Source organism: Dromiciops gliroides, chromosome 4 (genome assembly GCF_019393635.1).
Source record: "Dromiciops gliroides isolate mDroGli1 chromosome 4, mDroGli1.pri, whole genome shotgun sequence".
In the NCBI taxonomy this organism is placed as follows: domain Eukaryota; kingdom Metazoa; phylum Chordata; class Mammalia; order Microbiotheria; family Microbiotheriidae; genus Dromiciops; species Dromiciops gliroides.
In genome coordinates, this window is record NC_057864.1 from 399,613,597 (window position 1) to 399,640,175 (window position 26,579).

Genomic DNA, 26,579 nt, shown 5'->3' on the forward strand with positions numbered 1-26,579 from the left:
CTAAAGCTTATTCTGCTGATATTTATCTCTGTATAGTTTGTGGATTGATGTAACACAGTGGTTATTCCTTAACTTGGGCACCATCTTTATAAGTGAAAAACCAGTGGAGCATTTGATATATAATCCCTTAAGGAACTTTGCCTGTGAAAAAGATATACAGATTATAAAAGTCAGGTAATGGTGGGGGATACAGATGGGGAGAAGAGTAGCAGATGGTTTCATGCTGTAGGCAAAATGTTTAGGTACCTTTGATTCCTGCCCTATTTCTACTAAAATGTTTACTTAGAAAACTTTAAAAAATATATTTTAAGGGTATAATTAAAATAATTTAGACAATTGATTTTATTCCCTAATGAACATTAAATACATATCCCTTTTTCTATCCATGAATACGTGTGTGTGTGTATGTGTGTTCACTTTTATTTTATTTTTAGCCTGCATTCTCAACTTTTTTTTCAGGGAAATGGGGGTTAAATGACTTGCCCAAGGTCACACAGCTAGTACGTGTCAAGTGTTTGAGGCTAGATTTGAACTCAGGTCCAACTGAATCCAGAGCCGGTACTTTATCCACTGTGCCACCTAGCTGTCCCTACATTCTCTCCTTCTAACCTTAACAGTCCCCGCTACCTATCAGCCTTAGAAAAGTTAGAAAAGCAAAACCCCTGTTACAAACATGTATAGTTAAAATTCTGATATTAGCCATATCCAAAATAAATACAAACACATATATGCCCCAGTGTTCACTCTGAGTGCAGATAGGATTCAATTCTCTATCTGGAATTAGAGATCACGTTTCATCACGAATCCCTCTGGAATTATGTTTGGCCATTGTGTTGATCGAAGTTCCTAAGTCCCAAGTACAATATTGTAGTTCTTGCATAAATGGTTTTTCTAGTTCTGCTCCCTTCATCCATGACTACATTAGAGTATATGAGGCAGTGGAAAGAGCCTTGGGTTGGCTCTGCTACATATTCCCTGTGAGACCTTGGACAAGTCACTCAGCTCTCCTCATCTATAAAATGAGGCTATTGGACTCTGATCTCAGAGTTTCTTTCCAGCTCTAAAATCTATGAACCTATGGCTATAAAGATTGACTGTTGAATTTTTTTCAAAAATAAGGTAGATTATCAGCTTTCCTGGAGGGAATTTCACAGGATCCTAGAGGTGAAAGGAACTCTTAAGGTAATTTGGCCTAGCTCTTTACTTTCCGCTGATAAAGATTTTGTTTGTTAAAGTCTCCAGTTTTTCTTTTCAATTCAATTTAGTAACTGAAGAATCTCTACCCATGAATTAACCTTGTCTTAAATCAAAGTCATAATTCAGATAATTAAGCCTATATGTTTTGTAAAATGTTAAATCTGAGATTAATAACTGAGATGAACTGTAATTAATGCAAAGATGAGAAGTAGTTGCTCACCTGTGTCTTGGCACAAGGTAAAGGAAATAAAGCCAGAAATATTTCAAAAATAAACTAGGAGCTTGGAAGCATATCAGATAATTGGAAATGTGCCTTCACCCTTGTAAGTGGAAAGAAAACTTTTCTCTGTGAAGAAACCTAGCCCATAACTTATTCAGAGGCTTCTTATAAAAACAGACATTTTTTAAAAGGCCTTTTTAAAAAAGCTCACATTAAATACAAACCTTTCCCTTTTTCTTAATTATGTCTTAAGGGTGGGATGGGAGGAAACATTCAGGTTTTGAAGTGAGACAAACTAAGTCCACATCCCAGCTCTGCTCTTTGTAGCTTGTGTGCATCCTGAGCAAGTCCCTGCTTCTCTGAGCCTCATTTCCCTCAACTATAAAAGGAAAGGATCGGACTAGTTGGCCTCCAGGGTCCCTTTCAGTACAGAGTCTATCATGATTCTTTTGTTGCTCAGTCTAAAATGGTTCTGTTTTAAATACTTAAGTAATCCATCTGTTAGTTTGGCTGTTTCAGCAGTCATTAGAATCCCCTTTCAGGAGCATTAGGTGGTCCCTGCTTTTATTTTGCCGAGTCTTTGGGATGGGGATGGGGGAGGTAACTGAATAGTCATAAGCAGACTCTGTCCGGAAATGCCTTTGATGAAATAGCTGTCTTTCCTTTCCTGACATACTCTCAGCTAACTATTTTTGGTTACCTTCAGTAGTAACTTTCCAGGATAGTCCGTCCAGCTGAGGGCTCACCTTCTTCTAAGTTTGCTAGGAAGATTTTAAAAACAACTGAAGGAAAGATAAACAAAGATAAACATTGAATCAGCATATTAGAGCTGAAAGAGACACATGTGATTCAGCTACCACATTGAGACCAGGAAGTGGAGGCTTAGAGAGGTCAAATGTCAAAGGCTACTTAGGAAGCTAGTGGCAGAAATAGAAGTAGAATCCTCGCCTCCTGACTCTCAAGTCTAGCACTCACTGGCTTAAGTTATTTGATCAGCTTCCAAGATCAGATGCTTTTAATAAAAAGCCATAACACTGGCTCTGCCTTCACATCAATTGTAGACTTTACGAATGGTGAAGCTTTAGGGGAATTCTGGATTCCACAGCTTGCCAGATACCTATCGTATCTTTTATTTTCTTTGTTCTTTCCACACAAACCTCCTTGCCTTGACTTTGTAACCAAATTTAGAGCAGTGAACAATTATTCAAAGGTTAAGGTAACTCTGGGTGCTGGTACCAAAGAGGTTTGTCCGGTTTGAGGTTATTCCATAGAACAAAAGTTAAAGAAATAGTTACCTTACTGTTGAGTAAACTGATTTGACCACTGCTTATCCAAACTTTGGTATTCTCTTAGGCCTCACTTGCAAACTTAACCTCAACTCCCTCCTATGGGAAGCCTGCTAAACTATGTTGATTCTGACTTGATTCTGGCCTTGATGTGGTTTTATGTTAAAAAGGTCCCTGGTTTTTAGTAACCTTTGTGGGAGCAAGGAAATTCTAGAGCTTTTAGGTCTCTGCCAGTATGCTTTCTTGGTGGTCGGAGCAGAAAAATTCCTCTGTACTCTTTGACCTTGTGATTCAAACTTCTATACGTATTTCTCCCTGTGATGTTCTCATTCAGTTCAGGAAGAGGTTACCCATAGCAACCACAGTTACTTGTTTTCCAACTCACTATTCGGATTTCCTTCCTCTTGTGTTTTTGTACTGTGTCTGCACGTCAGGTGTAGAAAAAGCGATTAGGCTAGTTTTTGTACATAGGACTCTTTCTTTTTCTGCATCTACAGAGCACATACAAAAAAATGAGTCATTTTCAAAGCATGATTCATGGAATGCAGAACTTAATCAGTTTAATAATTCCTGGACCCATTAAAGGGACATTGCTTTTTTTCCCCTGCCTACACATATAAAAACACAATTTTGGTAGTTTTAAAAGTTACATAGTGACTTCCTTGGGGCCACATTGGTTGAACCATTGAAAGTATCTCTGTAGCAGCTATCCTTCCTTACAGTACCCATAAAATTAAGTTGTACCTTAGTGAGACGTGCAAGTCTCATCTTACCTTTTGTTTCCTGAATGTTTTCAGTTACTTTGGCAATTATTTTCCTAGCATCTTCTCCTTCAACAAAGTGATGATCAAACAAGTCAGCTCACATTTCAGGTAGTGCATTATGATTTACAAAGCACTTTCCCCACAATCCTCTTGGTTGGTAAATTGTACACACACCATCCCCATTTTTCAGATGAGAAAACAAATTCAGAGTTAACTGGCTTGTCTGAGGTCATGTAATCAGTCTTCTGACTGCAGACTCAGAGCTCTTTCCACTGTTGTGTTATCTCTTATTCAAAGAAACAGATGAGCTGTAGTAAGAAAGGGTTGCATGTGAAAAATGTAAGATTTTCAGTGTGAACCAAGCAGTGTTTTTAAATTTATAATAATGTAATACAGCATATCAGAAAATTTTGTGTGGATTTTTAGAGCACTTTTATGTAAAAGGTTCTGTGATATTAAAAACTGACTACACAATTATCGTCATAAAACCTAAAGTGAACTTTTGATTTATCTCATTTTAAAATCACCTACATTAACTTAACATCAATTTAAGTAGCAATGTGGATAGACTGCTGGTCCTGGAGTCAGGAAGACCTTAGTTCAAATCAGACCTTAGTCCCTTACTAGCTATGGGACTCTGGGCAAGTCACTTCATCCTATTTGCCTCAGTTTCCTCATCTGTCAAATAAGCCAGAAAAGGAAATGGCAAACCGCTCCAGTATCTTTGCCAAGAAAACCCCAAATGGGGCCCCCCAAGAGTTGGACACAACTGAACGACAATGTGCATAGTGCTATGTGGACACTATAGGGCACAAAGGAAAATATGTTTGATTTTTTTAAATTGTTATCTTTATAGATTTTAGTTTCCTTTTGGGAAGTTTTCTAGACTTGAGATGGGATTGGCAAAAGTCATCCACGTGATTTATTTTGTTGTTGTTCAGTCGTGTCTGACTTTCTGACCCCATTTGGGGTTTTCTTGGCAAAGATACTAGAGCTCATTTTTTTATAGATGAAGAAACGGAGTCAAAGAGGTTAGGTGACTTGCCCAAGGTCACATAGCTAGTAAGTGTTTGAAGCCTGATTTGAATTCAGAAAGATAAGATTTCCTGACTCCAGGCCCAGCACTCTATCCACTGCACCATCTAGCTGCCCGTAAGATGATTTATAGGAAACTTATTAGTAAGTATCCACTGTTAGATTAAACAAGTATAGTACTAGATGGTTTGATTGCAAAAAGTCCCTAGCTGTATGAGGAAAATGGACTGAAAATGGGTAGTTTGTTATCATCTGTTGTATTGCATCCCAGGAACTTTCTTGAAACTTCATTTGTGAAGTATAAATTTTCCTCTGGATCAAATCATTGCTGACTTTTACACTTAGATTTAAAAATTATTACACATGTTTTATGTGAGAATAATTAAGATCACAGTGGACTGCTATACATAGAGCCTCTTCAGCTGAGGAAATGTCGTGGCTAACATTTAAAAAAAAATTTTTTTTAATATTCATGTATTTTAGACTGTATATTGAAGACTTGACTAGTTTTTCAGTGCCCCTGTTCATCATGTTTCAAATAGAATATGGAAGCCCCCTGTTAGGTAGACTATTTTCTTTCACTGGCCATATTGTCACGATGATTTCTGTGATTTTGTCCTAGAAAATCAGCATGCAACATTCAATAACCACAATTTCTATTGTCCCAAGATTATCTAGTTCTGGGGGGACCTTGGAAGGGTTTCTGCAGTAGACCATTTAGAACCTAGGGATTCAGAAAAAAAAAAATTTACTAGATAGAAGCAGGCCCCAAGAAGATAGGAGGTTCTTTGAAGATATCCAAAGCTCCTCACTCAAACCATGTAGGTTTGGCCCTCATGGACTCTTTTCCCAAAGGGAGTTTTAGGTCAGCAGGGGCAGGGATCGGAAATATTCCAGACTGCCCTGTATCTGTTCCAGAACTTCCTGGCTCCCAGCAGCTCTGATTGGTGGTGTCAGGGTGGGCAGGCTGCCCTGGGGTTCTCCTAGTGCTCTGACCCAGAACATGAAGCAATAGTTTGCAGTAAAACAATGTTCTAACTAAAATGAGTCAGCATAAAATAGTGGATAGAGTTCGGCACTTGACGTCAGGAAGACGGTTTCATATCCTGCCTCAGACACTTCTTAGATCCCTGGGCAAGTCAATTAACCACTCTTGGCCTCAGCTCCTCATTTGTAAAATAAGGAGGTTGATCTCAATGGAGTCCAAGGTTCCTTCCAGTTCTAAGTCAATAATTCTATGGTCTTGGGATAATGACAGTGACATATGTCAAAAGAGTATTTGTCATGACTCATATTTACATTATAATGTGGTTTTAGGTTATTACTTATTAACAGTACTTTTAGGCATTGCTTCACTTGCTGGCGATAATCAGAGGATTCTTGAATAGAGTTTATCTCTGTGGTGAACCTTTTCAAGACAAATTAAAATTAAAATATACATGGGAGATGCCACGTTAGGGCATCACAGAATCTGAGTGTGAAGGAATCTCAGAAGCTATCAAATCCAACCCATACCCCAAACAAGGACCTCTTCAGTGGCATTTGCAACACATAGTCAGCCTTGGCCTGAAAATCTGCAGTAGGGACATCCTACCTTCCAAGGCTGCCTCTTCTTCTTCTTTTTTTTTTTTTTTAGTGAGGCAGTTGGGGTTAGGTGACTTACCCAGGGTCACACAGCTAGTAAGTGTTAAGTGTCTGAGCTCAGATTTGAACTCAGGTACTCCTGACTCCAGGGCCAGTGCTCTATCCACTGCGCCACCTAGCTGCCCCTCAAGGCTGCCTCTTCTGCTCTGTGGAAGCTCTAATTGTTAAAAGATGGCTTTTTTCCCTTTACATCAAACCTAAATTTGACAGTTTGCCTCTTCTGCCTATTGTTGCTAATTCTGATCAAACAAGAAAACATAATCTCTCTTCCATATAGCCTCGAAGACCACTTTGATGTCTCTCCTAAGTCTTCTCTCCATCATTCTGATTTAGAATGACTTCAAGACCCTTTATCATCCTACTTTCCTTCCCTCATATGCTTTCTAGCTTATAATACTGTCCTTCATAAAATCTGGTGTCCTCAAAGTAGAAAAAGGGAAAATAACCTCTATTTATAGCAGCCCTCTTTTGTGGTTGTAAAGAATTGGGAACTGAAGGGATGCCCATCCACTGGGGAATGGCTGAACCAGTATAGTATATGATTGTGATGGAATACTGTTATGCTGTCAGAAATGACGAAGAGGATGGTTTCAGAAAAACTTGGGAGGACTTCTATGAAGTGATGCAAAGTGAGCAGAACTAGGAGAACAGTGTACACAGTAACAGTGATATTGTAACAATAATCAACTGTGAAAGCGTTAAGGACTGATCAGTACAGTGATCCATGACAAATCCAGAGGCCTCATAATAAAAAGTGCTGCCCACCTCCAGAAGGAGAATCAAGGGAGACTCGAGATTGAAACATTTTTTTTTTCTTCATTTTTATTGCTTTCCCCACCCTCAACATGACTAGTTAGAAATATTTTGCATGACTTCATATGAGTAATGTCTATCATATTTGTTACCTTCTCAATGAGTGGGGCAGGGGTGGAAAGAGATTTTGGAACTGAAAATTAAAATTAAAAAAATAATAAAATGTGATGCCCTGAACCGGACACTATGAGTGCTCCAGTTGTGGTCTGACCCACAGCACCACACATTTTAGTTGTGTCTGGCTCAGAAAAGAACACAACCAGAGTGTCACCTCCCTAGTCTAGGCTAGTACTGTGTTCCTTATAATACGTTCTCTGGAAGGAGTGTGTGAAAGTCATATATGCATACCATTCTCTTGAAGATTGTATAGCGAGAAAGTAGGCATATGGGTTGGTGACTTGATGTCTTTCTGGTTCCCTTGACTCTGGTAGTAATTCCATTTGTCACAAGAGGGAGGAGATAAGATTAAGAAAAGGACACGTAAGCTAAGCCATTCTGTTCAGTTACAAAGGTCAGTATTGGTATCCTTATGGTCTGTCAAAGAACACACCCCTTTTTTCTTTTAACTACTGATAAACTTCATTGAATGTACTTTGGAAGGGGGATTGTTTGGGGTATAGCTGTTGTGTCAAAGAAGTGTTGATTTAAAAAAACAAACAAACCATATAAAAGTCAAGAAGCTTGGCACCTTGATGCCTTTTTGGTAAAGTGGGAAATAAACAACACAACATACCTCAGTCCCAAGGAATGCCATCATTAACTCCTTGGAAGTTACAGAAATGTAAGACATTCATTTACCTATTCTTTTTTTTTTTTTAAGTGAGGCAATTGGGGTTAAGTGACTTGCCCAGGGTCACACAGGTAGTAAGTGTTAAGTGTCTGAGGCCGGATTTGAACTCAGGTACTCCTGACTCCAGGGCCGGTGCTTTATCCACTGTGCCACCTAGCCGCCCCGCGTTTACTTATTCTTTATCTTCTAGGATGAGGCAGTTCTAAACAAGTGAATTTGAATAGTAATCGCATGGACCTCAGGGTCTTCATCTGTAAAAATGAAAGAGCTGGATGGACTTAGATGGTCTCTAAGGTCCCATAAAGTTCTAACCTTTGATGATTCTGAGTTCATAATGATGACCTTGGGATTCATCAAGGAAAGGTTAAAAGTATGTTCAATATAGAGTATCTGCTTAAGAAGGCATGGAAGAGTGTGATATGTTTTAGACAGATTTCTATCCTAAATGGCCCAATGAGGAAAAGTTTTGGTGCTTAAGGTGGCAAGTTTTAACTATTTAGAACATTATTTTGTACATAATAGCTTATTCCCAGAGGATGGTATGTAGTAAGAGGCAGGTACTCTAGTGCTTTGAATATGTAATGCCTACAATATTTGTAGAATTGGAGTTGGAAAAGAGGTGGTTTGTGGTTTGCCATTTCCTTCTCCAGCTCATGTCACAGATGAGGAACTAAGGCAAACCGGGTTAAGTGACTTGCCCAGGGTCACACAGCTAATAAGTTATCTGAGGATGAATTTGAACTCAGAAAGAGAGGAGTCTTTCTGACTCCAGTACCAGCCCTCTATCTACTGTGCCACCTAGCTGCCCCAGCCCTTTTAAACATCTCCCCCCAAAAGTGGTCTTTCTTTCTCTTCAACAATGGGCATTCATTCACTGGCTGCCTTGAATTTGGGGAAGGGCCATAGTATAATCTCCATTTTACAGAGAAGGTAACTGAAAGACCAAGAAAGTAACTAATTTTCCTATGGTTCTGTTATTTGGGGGTGGGAGGGGTTGAAGCCTAAACTAAATTATTTTCCATTAGAATTTAGCCAGAGAATCGACTGTTTAAACTATTTTTTTTTTCAGTCATCCTCCTGTGAAAACTTATTTATAGGAGTCCATTTGTTCACATATTGACTGCAACTTTTTTCTTCCTTCTAACTTGCTTTGTTGGGGGTTTTTTTGGCTGGGCAATTGGGGTTATGTGACTTGCCCAGGGTCCCACAACTAGTAAGTGTTAGGTGTCTGAGGCCAGGTTTGAACTCAGGTCCTCCTGAATCCAGGGCCAGTGCTCTATCCACTGTGCCACCTAGCTGCTCCCTAACTTGCTTTTTTAAAATTTGGCTTTGTTGTCTTACCACCCTTCCCAGTTTCTTCAGGCAAATTATGAAAAACACTAATCTTTTAAGCAGAAGATTTGGGTTTGAGGTCTACCTCCAGCTTAACCAGCCATGTGATCCTGCAATAATTCACTCAAACTTGTTAAGCCTTAGTTTTCTGGGTTGTAAAATGGGGATGATAATAATAAATTGTGTTGGTTCTAGGTAAACAAGTTATATTAATGCAGAATTTAGCTTGACTATCAAGGGGAGCTCTCTGTCTCCATTAAATATTGATTAACTACCTGGCATGTGCATCTTTTGACAATATCAAGAAATAGAGCAGCTTGAGCTAGGTGGCTTGATTGATATTGGCCACATAGTCATTCATTTTCCATTCCATGTCATGGTTTTTCTTCCTGTTGTTTATCACTCTTCACCTTTGCAAGTAATTCCATTTGAATGTGGCCCTCCAGAATCAAATATAAAATCCTCTGTTTGACATTCAAGGTCCTTCATAATCTGCGCCCTTACCCCTATGTCTTTCTGGTCCTCTTCAACCTTACTCACCCCCTTTGAACTCTGCAGTTCAGTCCCATTGGCCTTCCCACTACTTCTTCCATGTGACAATTGTGGACATTTTCAATGACTGTCTGCCATGCCTGCAATGTTCTACATCCTCATTTTTGCCTCCAGCCTTCCCTGGCTTCCTTCAAGTCCCAACTAAAATCCTACCTTCTATAAGAAGCGTTTCCTGAGCCCCCTTAATGCTAACAGCTCCTCTCCGTTGATTATCTACAATTTATCCTGTATATATTGTTTGCCTCTTGTCTCTCCCGATAAACTGGATGCTCCTTGATGATAGGGACTGTCTTTTGGATTTCTTTGTATCTTTGGTACTTAGCACAGTGCCTGGCACATAGTAGGGACTTAATAAATGTTTCATTGCCTACTGTGAAAATATTTCTGATGATTAGCCTAATTTGGGGGGGCCTAATCTATGGAGGACTAATCTGGGGACTTTTGACTCTTTAGCTACCTGACTGCTTTTAACTTAATATGGGCCATTTATAAAGTTCCACCACACTGCTCCACTCGCAAATTGATAAGCAAAATATTAAGACGCCTCTTAACTAAATAATCAAAACAGAGTTTATTTATGAGATACTATTGAAAATTAAGAATACAGGGAAATAAAATGTACAACCTGACTGCATTGTGGTTCGTCTCTCGTCTCTTTCCCACCTGCTGGGCCTGGACCTTCTTTAATACAATAAGGGCCTTAGCTGCCTCCTGCCTCAGGGCATGCTACACTTTCCCTGCTCAGCTACTTTTTTCTAACTCCTCTTAATCTTCACTTTCTCCAACCTCTACCCTGTGCTGACCGCTTCTGTGCTCTCTGCTGCCTCCTGGTCAGTCTGCCGCCTTTGCCGCCCCTCTAATCTTGTCAGCCAGTCTCCAGTCCTCTTCTCAGCCCCGCCTCCTCTTGTCTCCTTGACCGACCCCTCTCATCTAACTCCCAGGTCTATAGATACCTTTTCTTCTCTCCACTCAAATCTCAGGGCTTCCTGCACCTCCACAAACCAAACTAATCTGCCAGCCAGGGCTGCGGCTAGTAGGGGGGGGGGGTGCGCTCCAGCCTCATGTGCTACGCCAGAGCCCAGCCTGGACAAGTCCAGGATCTCTCAGATACCTCCGCTCAGGTCGGAGGGAGCTGGGGGCTTTTTCCCCCCAGATGTCTGACCTGGCATCTTATCCAGCCCATGGGGCTTTTTGGCTCAGCTGAAGCAGAGGGGAAGGGGGGCACCAGCACCTCCCACACAGAAGAGACCCTGAGGGCCTACGGTTTTCTAATCTCAGCCTAAAGGTAGGGCCCCCAAATCAAAATAAATTTCCACACTACTAATGCTTAATAATATCTTTTTGCTAGCACATTGTAGTTAGCTAAATTAATTTTGTTTAGAAATTTGACAGATTGGTGTTTTGTTTGATTGTGAGCCATATAATGGAGGTAGAGGACTAATTTTAATGTAACATTTTCTCTGTATTCAAATTTGGTTCAACAAACTTTTATTTGACACCTGTTTTATGTCAGATGCAATGCCAGGCACCAGGGTTTAAAAGATTCATTAAGCTTAAATTGTAAGGGAAGGTGGTTGTGAAAACATACACAGATGAAGAAATATAAATGTATTAAAAAGGAAATACATAATCATTTCCAGGGAGAGAACACTAATAACCCGGTGGGGGGGGGGAGGCAGGGTGGTCGACAGTATGGAAAAGGCCATGGACAGGATGTAGCAGTGAGGTGGGTTTTGAAAATAACTAGTAAGTTCAAGAAACAGAGAGAGTGTTCCAAGAATGGCGGACAGCCTGTACCAAAGACAGGAGGTGGAATGTCATATGAGAGAGGACTTTGAGAGAAGGAGGGGTGATATGAAGTGAGTCTGGAAAAACACAGCGTGAAATAAAGAGCCTTTTACCATTGTTGTTGCAATCCTCTGTGGGCTCTTAAGCTTTTCACTGTCCCTCCCCAAACATGGTACTCAGCATGGAATACTTGAGTGTGATATGACCAGGGCAAAGTACAGTGGACCTACGTCCTCCTTTATTCCTGGAAGCTCTGTCTGTGTCTCAGTGAAGCCAGCAGTCACATATTTTGGCAGCTATGTCTCACTGCTGAGTTACAGTACTCCTCTTGTGACTGTGTGTCCTGTAATAACGGGTAGCATTTATTCCATGGGCCAATATTTATTGATAGCTGGAAATAATCCTCGGCAATCTGTTGTTAGATTGGAAAAGGGGGGGAAAATTAGTGAGCATATCTTTATCTGTAATTGACTCTTGCCTCTTGAGCAGAATCTTAAACCCTTTTAATCAGGTAACTTCGACTGAGGTTGACCTCCAGTGTCTGTGCCATGAGAGTGATCGGAGTTCCCTTAAACTTCCTCCATTAGTACCCAAGCTCCGTCAGCTTCTCCTACTAAGATAGAAAGATTCTTCAAGCCTAAGTGTAGGAAGGTGGTGCTCTCTGCCTGTGGAGGGAGTGAGCATCCACCCTAGTGAATCTGCTTCTCCCCTGAATTCTAAGAGCAGAGGAACATAGATCATAGATTTTGAGCTGGAAGAGACCTCAGAAGTGATTTACCTAGTCTAGCCCCTTGGAAACTGAAGCCCCAGAGAAGTTAAGTGAGTGGAGAGGACCATCCTTGAGCCCTTCTCCCACTGCCCCCTGGGACTTAGAGGATGTGGGAGGGACAGCCTTCAAGAAAAGGAATGCCTCCTGAAGAAGCCAGGTTTCAATTAACAGAAGGCAATCTCAAATTGTGGAATGAAAAAGTTTTATTTTTTGTTCTTTTTACTATGCTTTCCCCAAGGTAAAGTCATCAACTGAAATCTTGTCATGTTTTTCAACTTTGATACTCAGCACCTTCTCCCCTCTGAAGGACAGAGAAATAAACTCTCAAACTAGGTAGATGGTTTCGGAGGATGTACCTCCTTTTTTCAGCCTCCTTTTATGTGTTGTCTTCTCCCATTTGACCATCATGGGCAGCTGGGTGGCTCAGTGCTGGGCCTGGAGTCAGAAAGACCCTGGGCAAGTCACCTGATCCTGTTTGTCTCCGTTTCTTCATCTATAAAATGAGTTGGAGGAGGAAATGGCAAACCACTTCAGTATCGTTGCCAAGAAAATCCCATAGGAAGTCACAGAGTTGGGCACAAATGAAAAACATTTGACTTTAAGTTCCTTGAGGGTGACTCTCTTTTTCTTATTGGTATGAGCAGCCTTAGTATTCCTCTTAGCACATACATAGTATGCCTTTAATAAATATTTCTTGGCTATTGTTTGTTTTACAAATTTTAGATTATCAATAAATAAGTAGAGTTTAGGGAGTGTTGATAGACAGAAGCTCCTGCTTATTAAAGAAAAGCTATTAAAAAGAAGCTGCTGAGATAATAATAAATGTTATCTGTCTAGCCAGTGACTATGGGAATTAGACCTTTTAGGAAAATTTAAGGATGAGCAAGCATGAAAAAAAAAAGGTTCCCTGCTTCCTTTAGAATGATGGCTTTTAGTTGCCTGAGGTCCCCTTATTCTAAACCTATAACCAAAATGGACATTTACTAAGTCCATGCCTCAAAGAAATCAAAGAAATAGAAAAAGGACCTATATATTAAACACATACATACATTTCTAGCACCCCTTTTCCATAGTATCTCCATAATGGAAACCAAGGGGGAAAGGAGATATCTACCTACACAGAAGGACGAATAAACAAACTGTAGTATATGGACGTAATGGAATAGTATGGTGCCATGATGAGATTCTTGGAGGAAACTGTGAAGATGTTGTGGTATGATACAGAGTGATCTGGGCAGAAGTAGGAGAACAATTTTCAGAGTAACATCATCATTGAGAAGAATAACTTTGAAGTGCTTGAGATCTGATTAATGTAATGATAAACCGGGAGTCCAAAAGACTGAAGATGAATCACATCTTCCCCTTCTTGCCAGAGATTATAAAGGACTTAAAATCCAGAAGGCAGGCAAATGTGGGAATAAAAGTTTTGAGTTTTTTTTAATTGTTCTTTGGGGAGGAGACAATGAGAATGAGATATACTAAATGTTTGTAAAAAGAAATGGAAAAATTTTAAAGCTCCCCCAATACATACACACACGCACACAAATTTACTTAGTTAAAGCCCCACATTAATCAGTGTAGGTCCAGAATATACAACTTAATTGGACAATTAACAATTTTTCTGTTAAGGGGATGTGTTCCAAAAGCGTGCTTCTTTGTCAGGAACTTCATAAGTAGAGAAAGAAATGATAGAAAAGGACTTTATTTAAAAGGTATAATTTGAACCCAGGTCAAAGTGACTGCAAACTCAAGCATTCTATCTATTGTATACCTAGAAAAATGATACATGCTAACTAAAATATCTGCTATTCAAGGAAACAAAAAAGTATCTTCTGGGACTTTCAGGGCAAAAGGAGGTGACAGAAAGGTTTGAGTAAAGTTAATTCTCCTGTGTCCATAATTATAAAGAGAATTTTTCATGATGTAATCTTTATTTTTAGGTTACATATCTATTTCTTACATAGCACTTCTTGCCTGAGCAGTTGAATGGTCTCCTAATTCATCTCTGTACCTTACGTCTCTCCAAATCATCTTTTATATATCTCCACCAAAGTGACTTTTCCTAAAAGTGTAGGTCTCACCAGGTCACTTTCCTACTCAATATATTGTCTCTATTACCTCTGGCTCCTCTGTTTAGCTTTTAAGACTGTCCAGAACTTGGTCCCAAACTACCTTTTCATCCTCATTCCCCATCCCACTTTTTTTTTGACCCAGTCAAACTAGCTTTCTTGCTACTCCAGCTCCCATCTCCTTGCCTTTGACCATGCTGCTTATGGAATGGGAACATACTCCCCATCTCATCTCCACCTCTTAGAATACCTTTTTTTCCTTTAAAATTCTGCTCAGGCAACATTTTGTTCAGGAAGCCTTTCTTGATCTTCCCACTGTCCTGTGCTCTCTCCTTGCCAAATTTACCTCATATTTATTTAACATATCCTTATTTATGTTCGTGTTGTCTCCCCTAATAGAGCGCAGGCTCCATGAGGGAACAAATAGGTTCATTTTTGTCTTTATATACCTCAGAAGTGTCTCTGGCATAAAGTAGGTGCTTAATAAGGTTTTGTTGATTAATTATGCTTGTTAATTAGTTTAAATACTTGTCTAAATCTATTTTCTGATAAACTGCTTTTTTATTTTCCCAGGAGTTTTTGTTCTTGGCTTTATTTAAAAAAAAAAAAACTTGGCTACTAATCTCAGTTTTTGATCATTGCTATATACTGTTCCACTGGTTTATTTTCCTTTTTCTTTTAATCAATAGCAGAACATTTTAATGATTATTACTGTATAATATAATTTGAGGTCTGGAAGGACTGTACTCCTTTTTAACTTTCCCTCATTATTCCCTTGAGATTATTATCTGTGTGCAAGTGAGGTTTTGGGTTTTTTTGGTCCAGCTGTAGAAAATAACTATACTCCATGGTAGTTTTTTCTTGGTCGATGTTTAGCCATTTGATTTCTTGTTCTTGTCTCACTACTATCACTAGCATTTCTAGAACTATGTAAAATAAACTTGTACTTATCAGGAAAACATTTACTATTTCTCTGTTGCAAAGAACCCTAATTTTTAGTTTTCAAGATGCATACTTTTTATTATATTTTTAAAGTGATTATAATTTAAAAGTATATGAGTAGTTCACCCTGATTCTTTTTCTCTTACAATGCAGAAAGGAGGTGAAAAATAAATCTGATGTGGGTCATTCATTAGTGTAAATGGGAGATTAAATTTATAGGTTATTTTTTTAAAATACATTTTCTGAGATGAAGGGTTTCTTTTTTAAGCTGCAAGTTGGTGGAGTTTTGGGTACTTTTTGTATGGCTGTATTCAATTTGGTATTTATAGCCATGTGGAAATAATATGTTCCATGTAAAAATTCTTTACTTCTAATTTCAGCTTAACAAACATTTCTTAAGTGTTGTGCTAGAGAAATGATAAAAGGTATGGGGACCAATTTTTATTTGGGGAGTATTACATGGAGAATGATGGCATGGGACAATAATACCCTGACTTTTCAGAACCTCAATTATAGGGGTGATCCCTTCTATAGCTTCTTTAGACAATGGATGCTGTGGAATGGATGGAGGGGGTCCCCCTTTAACTTTAATAGTAACTAGCATAGCAGATTTAAGGAGCCCCACTTCAGTAGAGGATGAGGCCCATAGGGACTCAGGAATGTCAGAGGGGATTTTGGATGTATCCCCTACTGCCCCTTGAGTGTCTGCAATCAAAATTGGTAATAAATGAACAGTATCCTCTGGCATCTGCAGAGAGACAGCCCCATCTGGAGCACAAGATATGGTTGCTGACTGTAAATTCTAACTAGTCTGTCTAAAAATCTAATGAGTGGTCGCCAATAAATTAGAAGCTTTAGCAAGAGTTTAGACTTTTAAGCATTTATTAAAGAGCATAAGAATTTGGTGAAGAGAGAGAAAGAGGCCTAGATGCCTACATCTATCTATCTCAGGGAGCCAGTTGCAAGTTGTCTAAGGTTTGGCCTCTTACTGTTCAGCTAGGCAATAATGACACAAATGATTAGTAAAAAATAATTTTTAAATGTGTATTGGGTGATTAAAATGAAACATTGGAAGACTAATTTGAACTGATGCAAATTGAAATAAGCAAAACTAGGAAAATAAGTAGAAAGAAAGAATACTTGTTAAACTCTTTCTATATGCCAGACACTGAGCTAGATACCAGTATAATTAAGGAAGACAGTACCTTCCCTCAAGAAGCTAACAGTCTGGGGGCAGCTAAGTGGTGCAGTGGATAAAGCATCGGCCCTGGATTCAGGGAGACCTGAGTTCAAATCAGGCTTCAGACACTCGACACATACTAGCTATGTGACCCTGGCCAAGTCACCTAACCATCATTGCCCCACCCCCCCAAAAAAAAGGAAAGGAAAAAAGCTAACAGTCTAATGCCAGAAGGTGGCACATCTTAAAAGGTTGTTTTTATTTTTTAAAAGTCTACCAAAATTGGGGCAGCTAGGTGGCACAGTGGATAAAGCTCTGGCCCTGGATTCAGGAGGACCTGAGTTCAAATCTGGCCTCAGACATTTGACACTTGCTCACTGTGTGACCCTGAGCAAATCACTTAACCATCATTGCTCTGCCAAAAAAGTCTACCAAAATTGTACAAAGCCAGTTTTATTGTAAGGTCCATGGGGAGAGACCAAGGAAGGTTTCTTCGAAGAAGTTAAATTTAAGTTGGTCTTTAAAGGATAAGTAGGAACTCAGTGATGAAGGACAGTGGCATTCAAAGCTTGGGAAACATCAAGAACAAAGGTGTTCCTTCTGATTTAGTACCGTAATCTCCATTTTCACCACTGCATCTTGGAATGGAATTAATGAGGCACCTTCCAACTTTCCTTCAATCCAATCATCTCTTAGTTCTGAATCATTGGTTATACAGATCATTTTGTAGAATACACTGTGGCGTATTTCAAAGCTAAATTAATGTGTCCTTTCTCCTTTCTTTTTCCTCCACCTTTTCCCACCCTCATCTTAACAGGCTCGGGTTATGTATAATTTTGATGCTGAACCTGGAAATAATGAATTGACAGTTATTGAAGGGGAGATCATCACAATTACAAATCCGGTAAGAAAAATATCAATTGGGGTCACTTGGCTATAGCTCTTTTCATAGGATTCATCGTAGAACAGAATTGATTCAAGACCACAAAAGATTTTTTCGCTCTCTGATCTGAGTAATGGTAAATGGACCAAAAGTAAAATCTTTCCCTACATCTTAAGGCAGGATTGTAACTCTGCTAAAGACAGCTGGGACTACCGCTGAATTCATGACTTTCGGAGTGATGTTTTCTCCTGCTCATACAACACGATGTCATGTCTTTATGATAAAAGATGGTGCTTATAAATTTATTGACTTATTTTCCTAAGGGAATTACTCAGTACCATTATAAAATGCCCCTCACATAAAAATGGAAGTAGCAGGTAAAAGAAAATATATCTTAATAATGACTGGTAGGGGCAGCTAGTTGGCTTAGTGGATAGAGCACCAGCCCTGGAATCAGGAGGACCTGAGTTCAAATCCAGCCTCAGATACTTAACACTTACTAGCTGTGTGACCCTGGGCAAGTCACTTAGCCCCAATTGCCCTGCAAAAAAAAAAAAAAAAAGACTGGCATTTCATTTATTTTTAATCTTTAGATTTATATTGATGACAGGGAATCAGTTAACCAAATTTTGTAGTTAGGCAAAGTGGAATCAGATCTTGGTCTTGCTCCTATGGAAAAACTAGCTGACCTCTGACATAAAACCTCACTCTTCCTAGACCTTCTATATGCCTATTATCTTTGGTTCTCTTATTCAGAAATGGCAAAATAAATGTGTATCCTACATAGATTTTTGTCATGTTGTATCAGTCATATATTCATTAAGTGACCACTGTGTTCCTAGTACCACTAAGTGCTTTGGGTGAAACAAAAGTAGTATTACATATGCTCCTTGGCCATATTGATTATATAAAGATTACTAAAGTGAATGAGATCATAGTGAGGTCATTATCAAAAGCAAGAACTCAGAAGGAAGAGCTGATATGAGGGTGGGTAAGGAAGGAAAGGGGAGTTAAATTATAAGAGAATTGAGTCTAATTTTGTATGTGTTGAGTTGGAGATATCCATCTGGCAGATGTAAATGTGGTGGGCCTCTACATAGTTAAAGCCTTTGGAGTGGGCAAGATCACTGTGAGAAAGCATAGAAAAGATGACTGAGAACAGAGTTTAAGGAAACACATTTAGAGAGCTGAAGGAAGAAATCAGGAGAAAGTGAAAACAGAAGAGAGAGAAGGAAGACTGGAATTGAAGGAGAAAGAATCATGAGAGAGATTTGAAGGGTTTTGTAGTGAGAAGCAGCTAAGTGGTCCAGTGTATAGAGAGCACTGAGCTTGGAATCAGGAAGACTTGAGTTCAACTATGGTAAAGGGTTATGAAGACTGGCTGAAATGACTGAACAACAAAAGTATTGAAGAAGGCCAGATAGGGAAATTTGGGAAAGGGAGGCCAAAAATTTTGTCAAGGTGACAACAAGGTGAGGAGAGGGACACTTAAGGTAGCCATTCTCCAAATCAGTGCTCCAGTGGAGGTAGGAGCTTAAAGAATTCTCCACTCATTATTAACCCTTCCTCCCTCCCTTACTCAGAAGGGAGGGGAGTCGAGAAGCCTTTACCTGCAAGAACAAAGAACGAGGGATGGGTTGGAGTAGTTGGTTTCTGAAATCACTTCCAAATCTGAGATTTCTCTGTTAAAGGATCCATCTAACCAACAGACATTTGTGTAGCGCAGGTTCTCTGCACACAAGCCCAGCGTCTGCTGAAGTGTAAATTGAAAACAAACAAACCAAAAAGATATGTAAATTGATGAGTTGGTAATCACACAAAAAAGATACAAAGTTTAAATAAGACATGGCCCCTACTTTCCCAGAGTTTACTGGAGATAGAGTACAGAGACAGACAGTAGTAATAAACAATGTTAGCTAAGTACATTTGAGTTACAAAACAAAGTGCTACCTATGTGAGGTTTGGAAAGGGAAGGGAAATCTGGGAAGACTTACTGGAGAAGGGGGGCACTTGAATTGCTTTTAATGATGGCTAAGAGCCAAGGAAATAGAGGAAGAGCTAAGATGTAAGAAACTACATGAAGAGAGCATTTCACAAATGGAAAGGGATGGGAAAGAGTGTCAGAGGCCAGAAGGATGAGGACTAAGGAAAAATCATGATGTATATCCTTGAAAATTGCTTAGTTATTTTTTAACCCAAATTTTCTGGCCAAATTTCCAAGTGGGATTACTGGAGCAAAAACTGATGGTTGTTCATTTACTAAACATCATCAGGCATCTTCTAAATATCCTTTAGCATATGGTCATCTACTTTGCACTTAGAAATCAAGCAAATTTGTCTTATTTTTAAGAAAATGTCTAAGGCTAAATGATTGAATTTTTTAATTAATTTTTTTTTCTATTACCCAGTACTTTTTTCTCTTCCCTTTCCTCTGGGGAAAAAGAAAAGAAAGAAAGAAAACCATTGATACCAATATACATAGTCAAGCAAAATAAATCCCCATTTTGGCCTGCTCCAAAAAACATGTTTCTTATTCTACATACTTAGTTCAGCACCTCTCTCTCAGGATGTGAAAACCTTGGATTTAAATTTTAGGGTATAATGAAGTAGTGATTGATGCCATGGGCTTACCCCCGTTGTACTCCGAAATTGACAGTTATGGCTTAAATGACTTGTAAAGAAAATGTGGTTATCCAAATTCAGCTAACTTTGGACATGAGGATATTAGGAGTTCAAGGAAGCTCTTTTTAAGAAAATATTTTGTTAAATATTTTCTTATTACATGTAAAACTTTTTAGCATTTATTTTTTAAATTTTGAGTTCCAAATTCTCTCCTTCCCTCCTACTACTCCCCTACCCATATAAGGCAAGCAATATAATATCAATCACACATGTGAAGTCAAGCAAAGCATTTCCATATTAGCCATTTTGCAAAAAAAAAGAAAAAGCCGCAAGAAAAATAAAGTTTAAAAAAAATAGGCTTCAATCTGTACTGAAGCTCATCAATTCTCTCTCTGGAGGTATTTAGCATTCAATGAAACTCTTTTAGAAGTATTGTTTAGGGAAAAATTAGAATAGGGAATGTTAGTTTATTTTAATTTTGCCTTAAGATAGTCTTATTCAGCCATAAGAGACACTATAGAACAGTAGAGAGAAAAGAAGAGAAAAATTATTTTCCCTAGCCCAGATGACCTGACCCCTCGTTAACTTACAGGTACATAGTTCCATTATTTGATCCTCAAACAGCCCTATGAAGTAGGTTGCACATGGGGGCACCCCTGTTTACCAGATAAGGAAAAAGAGGTGCCCAAGAATACATAGCAAGTAAGTGGCATAGCTCAGACTCAGACTCATTTTTTCTGGTCTTGACACTCAGTGCTTTTTCCATTGTATCCAACACATCTCATGAAATTAGTAATTTTCTCCAGTTGAGTCATGGTTTAAATGATGAATGAAGAAAACGTGTTTATCAAAATAGAGCATGCTTTGCATAGACTAATATGGGCACTATTTGGAACCAGCACCAATTATTCATCAATCTTTGATTAATTGTAGTCTGGGTTTAACTTATTTTCTGGTAGCTAAGGTCTGAGACTTTTTGGACGTCTGGGTGATGCTAGTAGTCAGGGTGTGGGGTGGGATGTAATTTATGAACAATGAGTTTTGCAGAGATGATATGCCTAGTATTTAAGTTGTTTTTGTTTTGTTACCCTTTGTTGTGATTCTTCACACAAGTTTTCCAAATATACGAAATTTCTTTTTGTGTGTTTTTTAGGATGTAGGTGGTGGATGGCTAGAAGGAAAAAATAATAAAGGAGAACGAGGGCTCGTTCCCACAGACTACGTCGAAGTAAGAATTTTCAGTCATTTAATTACAACAGTTATAACTGATTACTCTCTAACTTATTTTGGATAAACAGTCTTGAGGGACAGAACTTAAAAGAAAGCAACAGCTATTCCTACCCAGTGCATTCCCTTCCTTGATGTGATCAGTAGTGGTTAAAATGGCATAAATGGTATTGTTCAATAGCTGCCCTGAAAAACTTGGAAGCCATCTTATTGATTTTAGTGAATAATAAATTGTATGTTAAAGTAAACAAGATAATAGCTCATTTATCTCTGTTCTAGTTGTTGTTTGTTAGTAGCATTACACTATAATTTCTTACCTTTACGTAACACTTGACAGTTACAAAGTACTTTCTCCCCCCCCCCCCCCACAGTAATCCTGTGAGGTAGGTGATGCAAATATTTTCCCTATTTTCCAGATGAGAAAACTGAGATTAAATGACTTGTTCTTCCACCTGCCTAGTAAGAGGCAGGGCCAAGGCATAAATCTCAATCTTGGGTTCAGCGGAGTTAAAGCTTACTTAGACCACAGAGGCTATCCCTTTCATTATACTGAAGAGGAAATTAGGATCCAGAGAGGCCAGGTGTGTTGCCCAGAGTCACTCAAAGGGAGCTAACCTTTGAACCCATATTTTCTCACTCCAAATCCAATGTTGACTATACCACAATAAGAATTTCCCAATTCCTTTTCTCCATATCCTGTTTAAAAAAAAAAAGTTGTTCATTGAAATTATGAGATGCTGCCCAATTTCAGCTCTTAGCTTTGGTGTCCATCACTGTAGCATTAAATTCCTTGAATTGGCCATCCATGGTTAGATACAATATCCAAACAGTTCAGTTAAAAACCAACCAACAACAAAACATTTCTGAGCCAACCAGCTGGCTCCCTCTGCTGGTTTGTTGTTCTATATCATGTATAAAATGGAGGTAAAATGCTGTGATCAGTCAAGTTTGGCTGATGGTAGAAGAATTGAGGTCCTATGCTGAAATATGGTGGTGTTTTGTTTACTTTTGTTTTTTAATGTAGTGGTTAAGGGAAGAGAGGATACTCACTCTGGAAGAGGAATATTGTCTTTGGGGAGAAAAGAAGATGATGTGGCTAAGTCTCTTGGGATCCCTTTGACAGAAAAACCTTTCTCTCATCTAGATCTCTGACTCACTAAGTATAGGGATCATGTCATAATGACATAATTCATGTGTGCCTAACAGGAGGAAATCAACTACTGAAGTTTGTGAAGAGGGTCTCTGCTTTTCATTTGAGGCCTAAAAATCTCTTGAGATTGAGGGGATTCTGAGGAATAACTGGCAATGAAGCTCATCACAAACTTGCAAATTTTCTAGTTTTACCAAAAGCACTTATGTATCCTGTTTGATGTCTTCAACAAGTAACTTACGGTTCATCGTTATTTAAGCAAACATTTCCTAATTTCATATTATATGTGAAACACCCCGGTAGGTGCTGAGGGAGCTACAAAGAGAGGTAAAACATGGCCCATGCCCTCAAAGGACTTTACATATGGTCTAGTAAATAGGATCTCAAGCACCATTTTCCCACTGGTGGTTGGCTCTGCTCGCCTATGGTAACCTTAACCCCAAGTGAACTATGCATTGCCTAAAAATAATAAGAACTCCTTTACTCTTCAGATTTTGACTAATGGTGGAAAAGATCAGTTTTCTTGTGGAAATTCAGTTGCTGACCAAGCCTTCCTGGATTCTCTTTCAAGTGCAGTCCAAGTTAACTCTTCAACAGCCAACAGTAATAACCAGGTATGTGTTCACCTGTCTTACTGAAAGTGACAGGCTTTGCCGAGTGCAAAACTTACTGTGAGAGCTGTGGTGCCTTACAGTTGTCATTCTCTAAAAGCACAAAAGAAAGTTGCTGTTTGTGTAATGTGCTGCATTTCTGTTGAGTGTTATTAGCAAAGAAATCACACATTTGGCATCACTAGAGGCTGTTTTTGAGACTAACAGGGGAAGTAAAGTGTTAGTGACTATAAAAGAATTCTGGCACAGTGCTTTGAATTCAACTATGAGGGTCTCCTGTTGTAGCTGTAGAAATAGAGAAAAAAGGGACATGAGAGAGAAAAAGACCACTTGATGCTTAAAGTTTCAACTGACAAGGCATCTACCCCAGGAAAAAAACAACAAAACAATTATTGCCTACCAAGGAAAGTGAATGCACTGTGACAAATTTTTAAAACTGCAGTGAAGCAATACAGAATTATTATAGAAGCTATTGACCTTTGATTGGTTTAAGTGAATTGAGCTTAGCCTGGTCTTCTAGTCATGCAATGTGAGCAACAAGTTATGCTAAGAAATTGAGACAGTTGATTTCATTTTACTACCTTCCTTTTACCTAGGATTACATTAAGAATATTGGGGGGGGGGGCAGCTAGGTGGTACAGTGGATAGAGCACCAGCCCTGGATTCAGGAGGGCCTGAGTTCAAATCCGGCCTCAGATACTTAACAATTACTAGCTGTGTGACCCTGGGCAAGTCACTTAACCCCAATTGCCCCACCAAAAAAAAAAAAAGAAAGAAAGAAAAAAGAATATTGGGGGGATTTTAGTCCTTATTATGTATGTCTGCAAAACTTGTTTAACTTTTTAAAAACTGCTCCAAAAATTAAAGATACACTTTAAAATATCCCTAGGTTTTCTTTAATAACCTGTTATGGATCTGTCATGAGTGAAATTTATGAAAGCCTTCTTTAACCTCTATTTTTTGCATTTCTTAATGGAAAGAGTGTTGGATTGGAAAATGACAGCAGTGTAAAACATATAAAGCATCAATTTAAAATATTTATTTTTTATTACAATTTTCAAAATTAAAAAACCCAAAGCTGTGGTTAGTTCATTGAATAGGCTTCCATTTCTAGCTAGACTGACACTAACTAGGTTTGTGACCTAGGAAAATGGCAGAATCTTTCTAAGCCTCAGTTAACAACAATTAATAGCTAGCATTTATATAACCCTGTAAGGTTTGCAAGGTGTTTTACAAATTCTGTTTCATTTGCTCTTCACAATAACCCTGAGAGGTAGGTGTTATTATCCTGATGCAGACAAAAGTTAAATGATTTTATCAGGGTCACTCAACTAGTTAGTATCTGAAACTGGATTTGCACTCAAGTCTTCCTGACTCAGTCCCATGCTCTATCCACAGAGGATGATGTAGTATGGAAAAGGGCTCCCTTCTATAACTGTAGTCATGATGCTCCTATTTCAACCCTCTAAGATATATTTTATGTCCTAAAAATATTAAGGAGATAGTAATTTCCTTGCTAAGCTGTGTTGTACAGATTTTATTTGTAGACTTTGGTTGGAGGGAAGTGAACTGACCAGCCAAATATTTGGAGAAATAAAGAGTGTGTGACCATTTTGAAAATAGTAATTTTGGTACTCTGAATAAACTTATCAGTAGAAATTTATAATATGATGAGACATTCTAGTGGGCTGTCTGGGTGAGTGAGTATGATTAAACTCTTAGAGGCAAAAGGCTGTAGTGATTCCTTTATTTTCATATTCAAGAAGTATCTTTTCTAATATAAATTATTCAGTTGGGTGTGAATAGTCAGAGCCACAAAAGAGTCTGATTTTACTTGTATACTGTATTGCCTTCGCTTTTGAGGTGAGATTAAATAGATTAAATTAGTTCCCCTTCCAACTCTCATTTTCTATCCCTGATTAGATTGAAAAGGTAGATTAACAAGTAGTGAAGCCTCAAAAATGTCTGCTGTCAATAAGATGAACATAGCACAAAATCTCAGTGGGTAGTTGATACAATTTTGAGGAAATCAAAACCATTTTTCTTAAAATTGAGAATCATTTTGAGAGGCCTAGTACAGAGTGGTGGTTATTTTTACCAGTTGCGGCTTTGGGATGTTGTGTTTCTTTTTTTTAAAGTATATTAATATTCTAGCTAAATTTCCAAGTTTCTTCAATAGATCTGTAGTCTAATCAATGTGGGCATTCCCTTCAATAATACATAGTGCAACCCACCCATGTTTTCTCATCCTGTTAGACTCTTGTCCATGTGCTCCTGTAAATCTTCCACTGGGGTTCTTTCCTGTGTGCTAGAGAGCCTTTTGTTCTCTTGGGATTGTGTGGATGCCAAATGATCAGACTTTCTATTGGTTATCCTTTGGCCTCGTTGTCTAAGTAGCCTCTCTCCTTTTCCAATAACACATCTCTCTAATATGAACTTTTATGCCACCTCTTTTCAATCCAGAGGGCAGTTGGAGGGATCTGGATAGGCTTCTTGTAGAAGATGATGCTTGAACTGTGTCTTCAAGGAAAGGATTCTTTGAAGCTTAGGTGAGAAGGGAGAGCATTCCAGGTATGGGAGATTGCTAGGACAAAGACACAGAGATGGGAAGTGGAGTGAGAAATGGGGGGAGGGGGATTTGTCTGGAACACAAAAGCTGGGAGTAGGAGTAATGTTTAGTGAGGCTAGAAAGAGAGCTTGGGGGCAGGTAGAGGAAAGGTGAGGAGGGCTTGAGTTAAGGTGGTAGCTGTCTGTATACAGGGGCCAGCTAGGTGGTGCAGTGGATAGAGCACCGGCCCTGGAGTCAGGAGTACCTGAGTTCAAATCTGGCCTCAGACACTTAACACTTACTAGCTGTGTGATCCTGAGCTTAACCCTCATTGCCCCACCAAAGAAAACAGATACAGATCTTTTCCATCTTTTTATCTTTTGTCCTCTTCTTATTCCCATCTTTAAATGTATTGGAGTGACTTTCCTTAGTTGGATCTCTTGCCAAGCTTTCAGAAAATATCTCCCTATTGCACCTCACTATTTTATGAATAAATCTAGGCCATAATCCTTCCACCATCCTTTCTGTGAGAGCTTTTCAATAAATTTATCTTGGTATTGGCCCTGACTGTCATATCTTTCCACTTGAGAAAGATGTCAATTTTTACTGTCTTAGGTGGTTTCTGAACTTTTTAGGTCTCTTTGTTGTGGCAGTTTACATTGGTTAAACTTCCTTAGGAAATGGTAATGGTCTGTTTACTCGATATCTAATCTTTTTATCTCTTTTCCCTTTTTGGTGTCAACTTGTTTAAATAGGTGAGAGTCACTTCAGTTGCTACCACATCTTATTTTTATTTTTCTTTGATGTTGATTTTGGTTTTGGCTCTAGCAAGTCAGCAGTCCAACTATATACAAAGACATCTGAGTCATAAATTATTTGCCCATTATAACTCAGTCTTTTCTTGCCAAAATATAATCAATTTAATTTTGGTTTGGTTTGGTTTTGGGGGGGGACAGGGCAATGAGGGTTAAGTGACTTGCCTAGGGTCACACAGTTAGTGTCAAGTGTCTGAGGCCACATTTGAACTCAGGTCCTCCTGACTCCAGGGCTGGTGCTTTATCCACTGCGCCATCTAGCTGCCCCATCAATTGATTTTTTTAATGATGCTATTTAGTGTTTACCATGTTGGGTACTTGTCATCTTTCAGTACAAAAAAC

General features: G+C 38.8%; 1 protein-coding gene across 5 annotated transcripts in view; it reads left to right on the forward strand.

Annotated features, from left to right (window-relative positions):
• SNX9 (sorting nexin 9) overlaps positions 1-26,579 on the forward strand; it is a 136,444-nt gene that overhangs the window by 40,480 nt on the left and 69,385 nt on the right. For all 5 annotated transcript variants that reach the window (XM_043962894.1, XM_043962893.1, XM_043962892.1 and 2 more), the window contains exons 2-4: positions 17,199-17,285; positions 21,040-21,114; positions 22,755-22,877. In XM_043962894.1, coding sequence (XP_043818829.1) covers positions 17,199-17,285; positions 21,040-21,114; positions 22,755-22,877 — 285 coding nt within the window. The remainder of the gene's footprint in view (positions 1-17,198; positions 17,286-21,039; positions 21,115-22,754; positions 22,878-26,579) is intronic.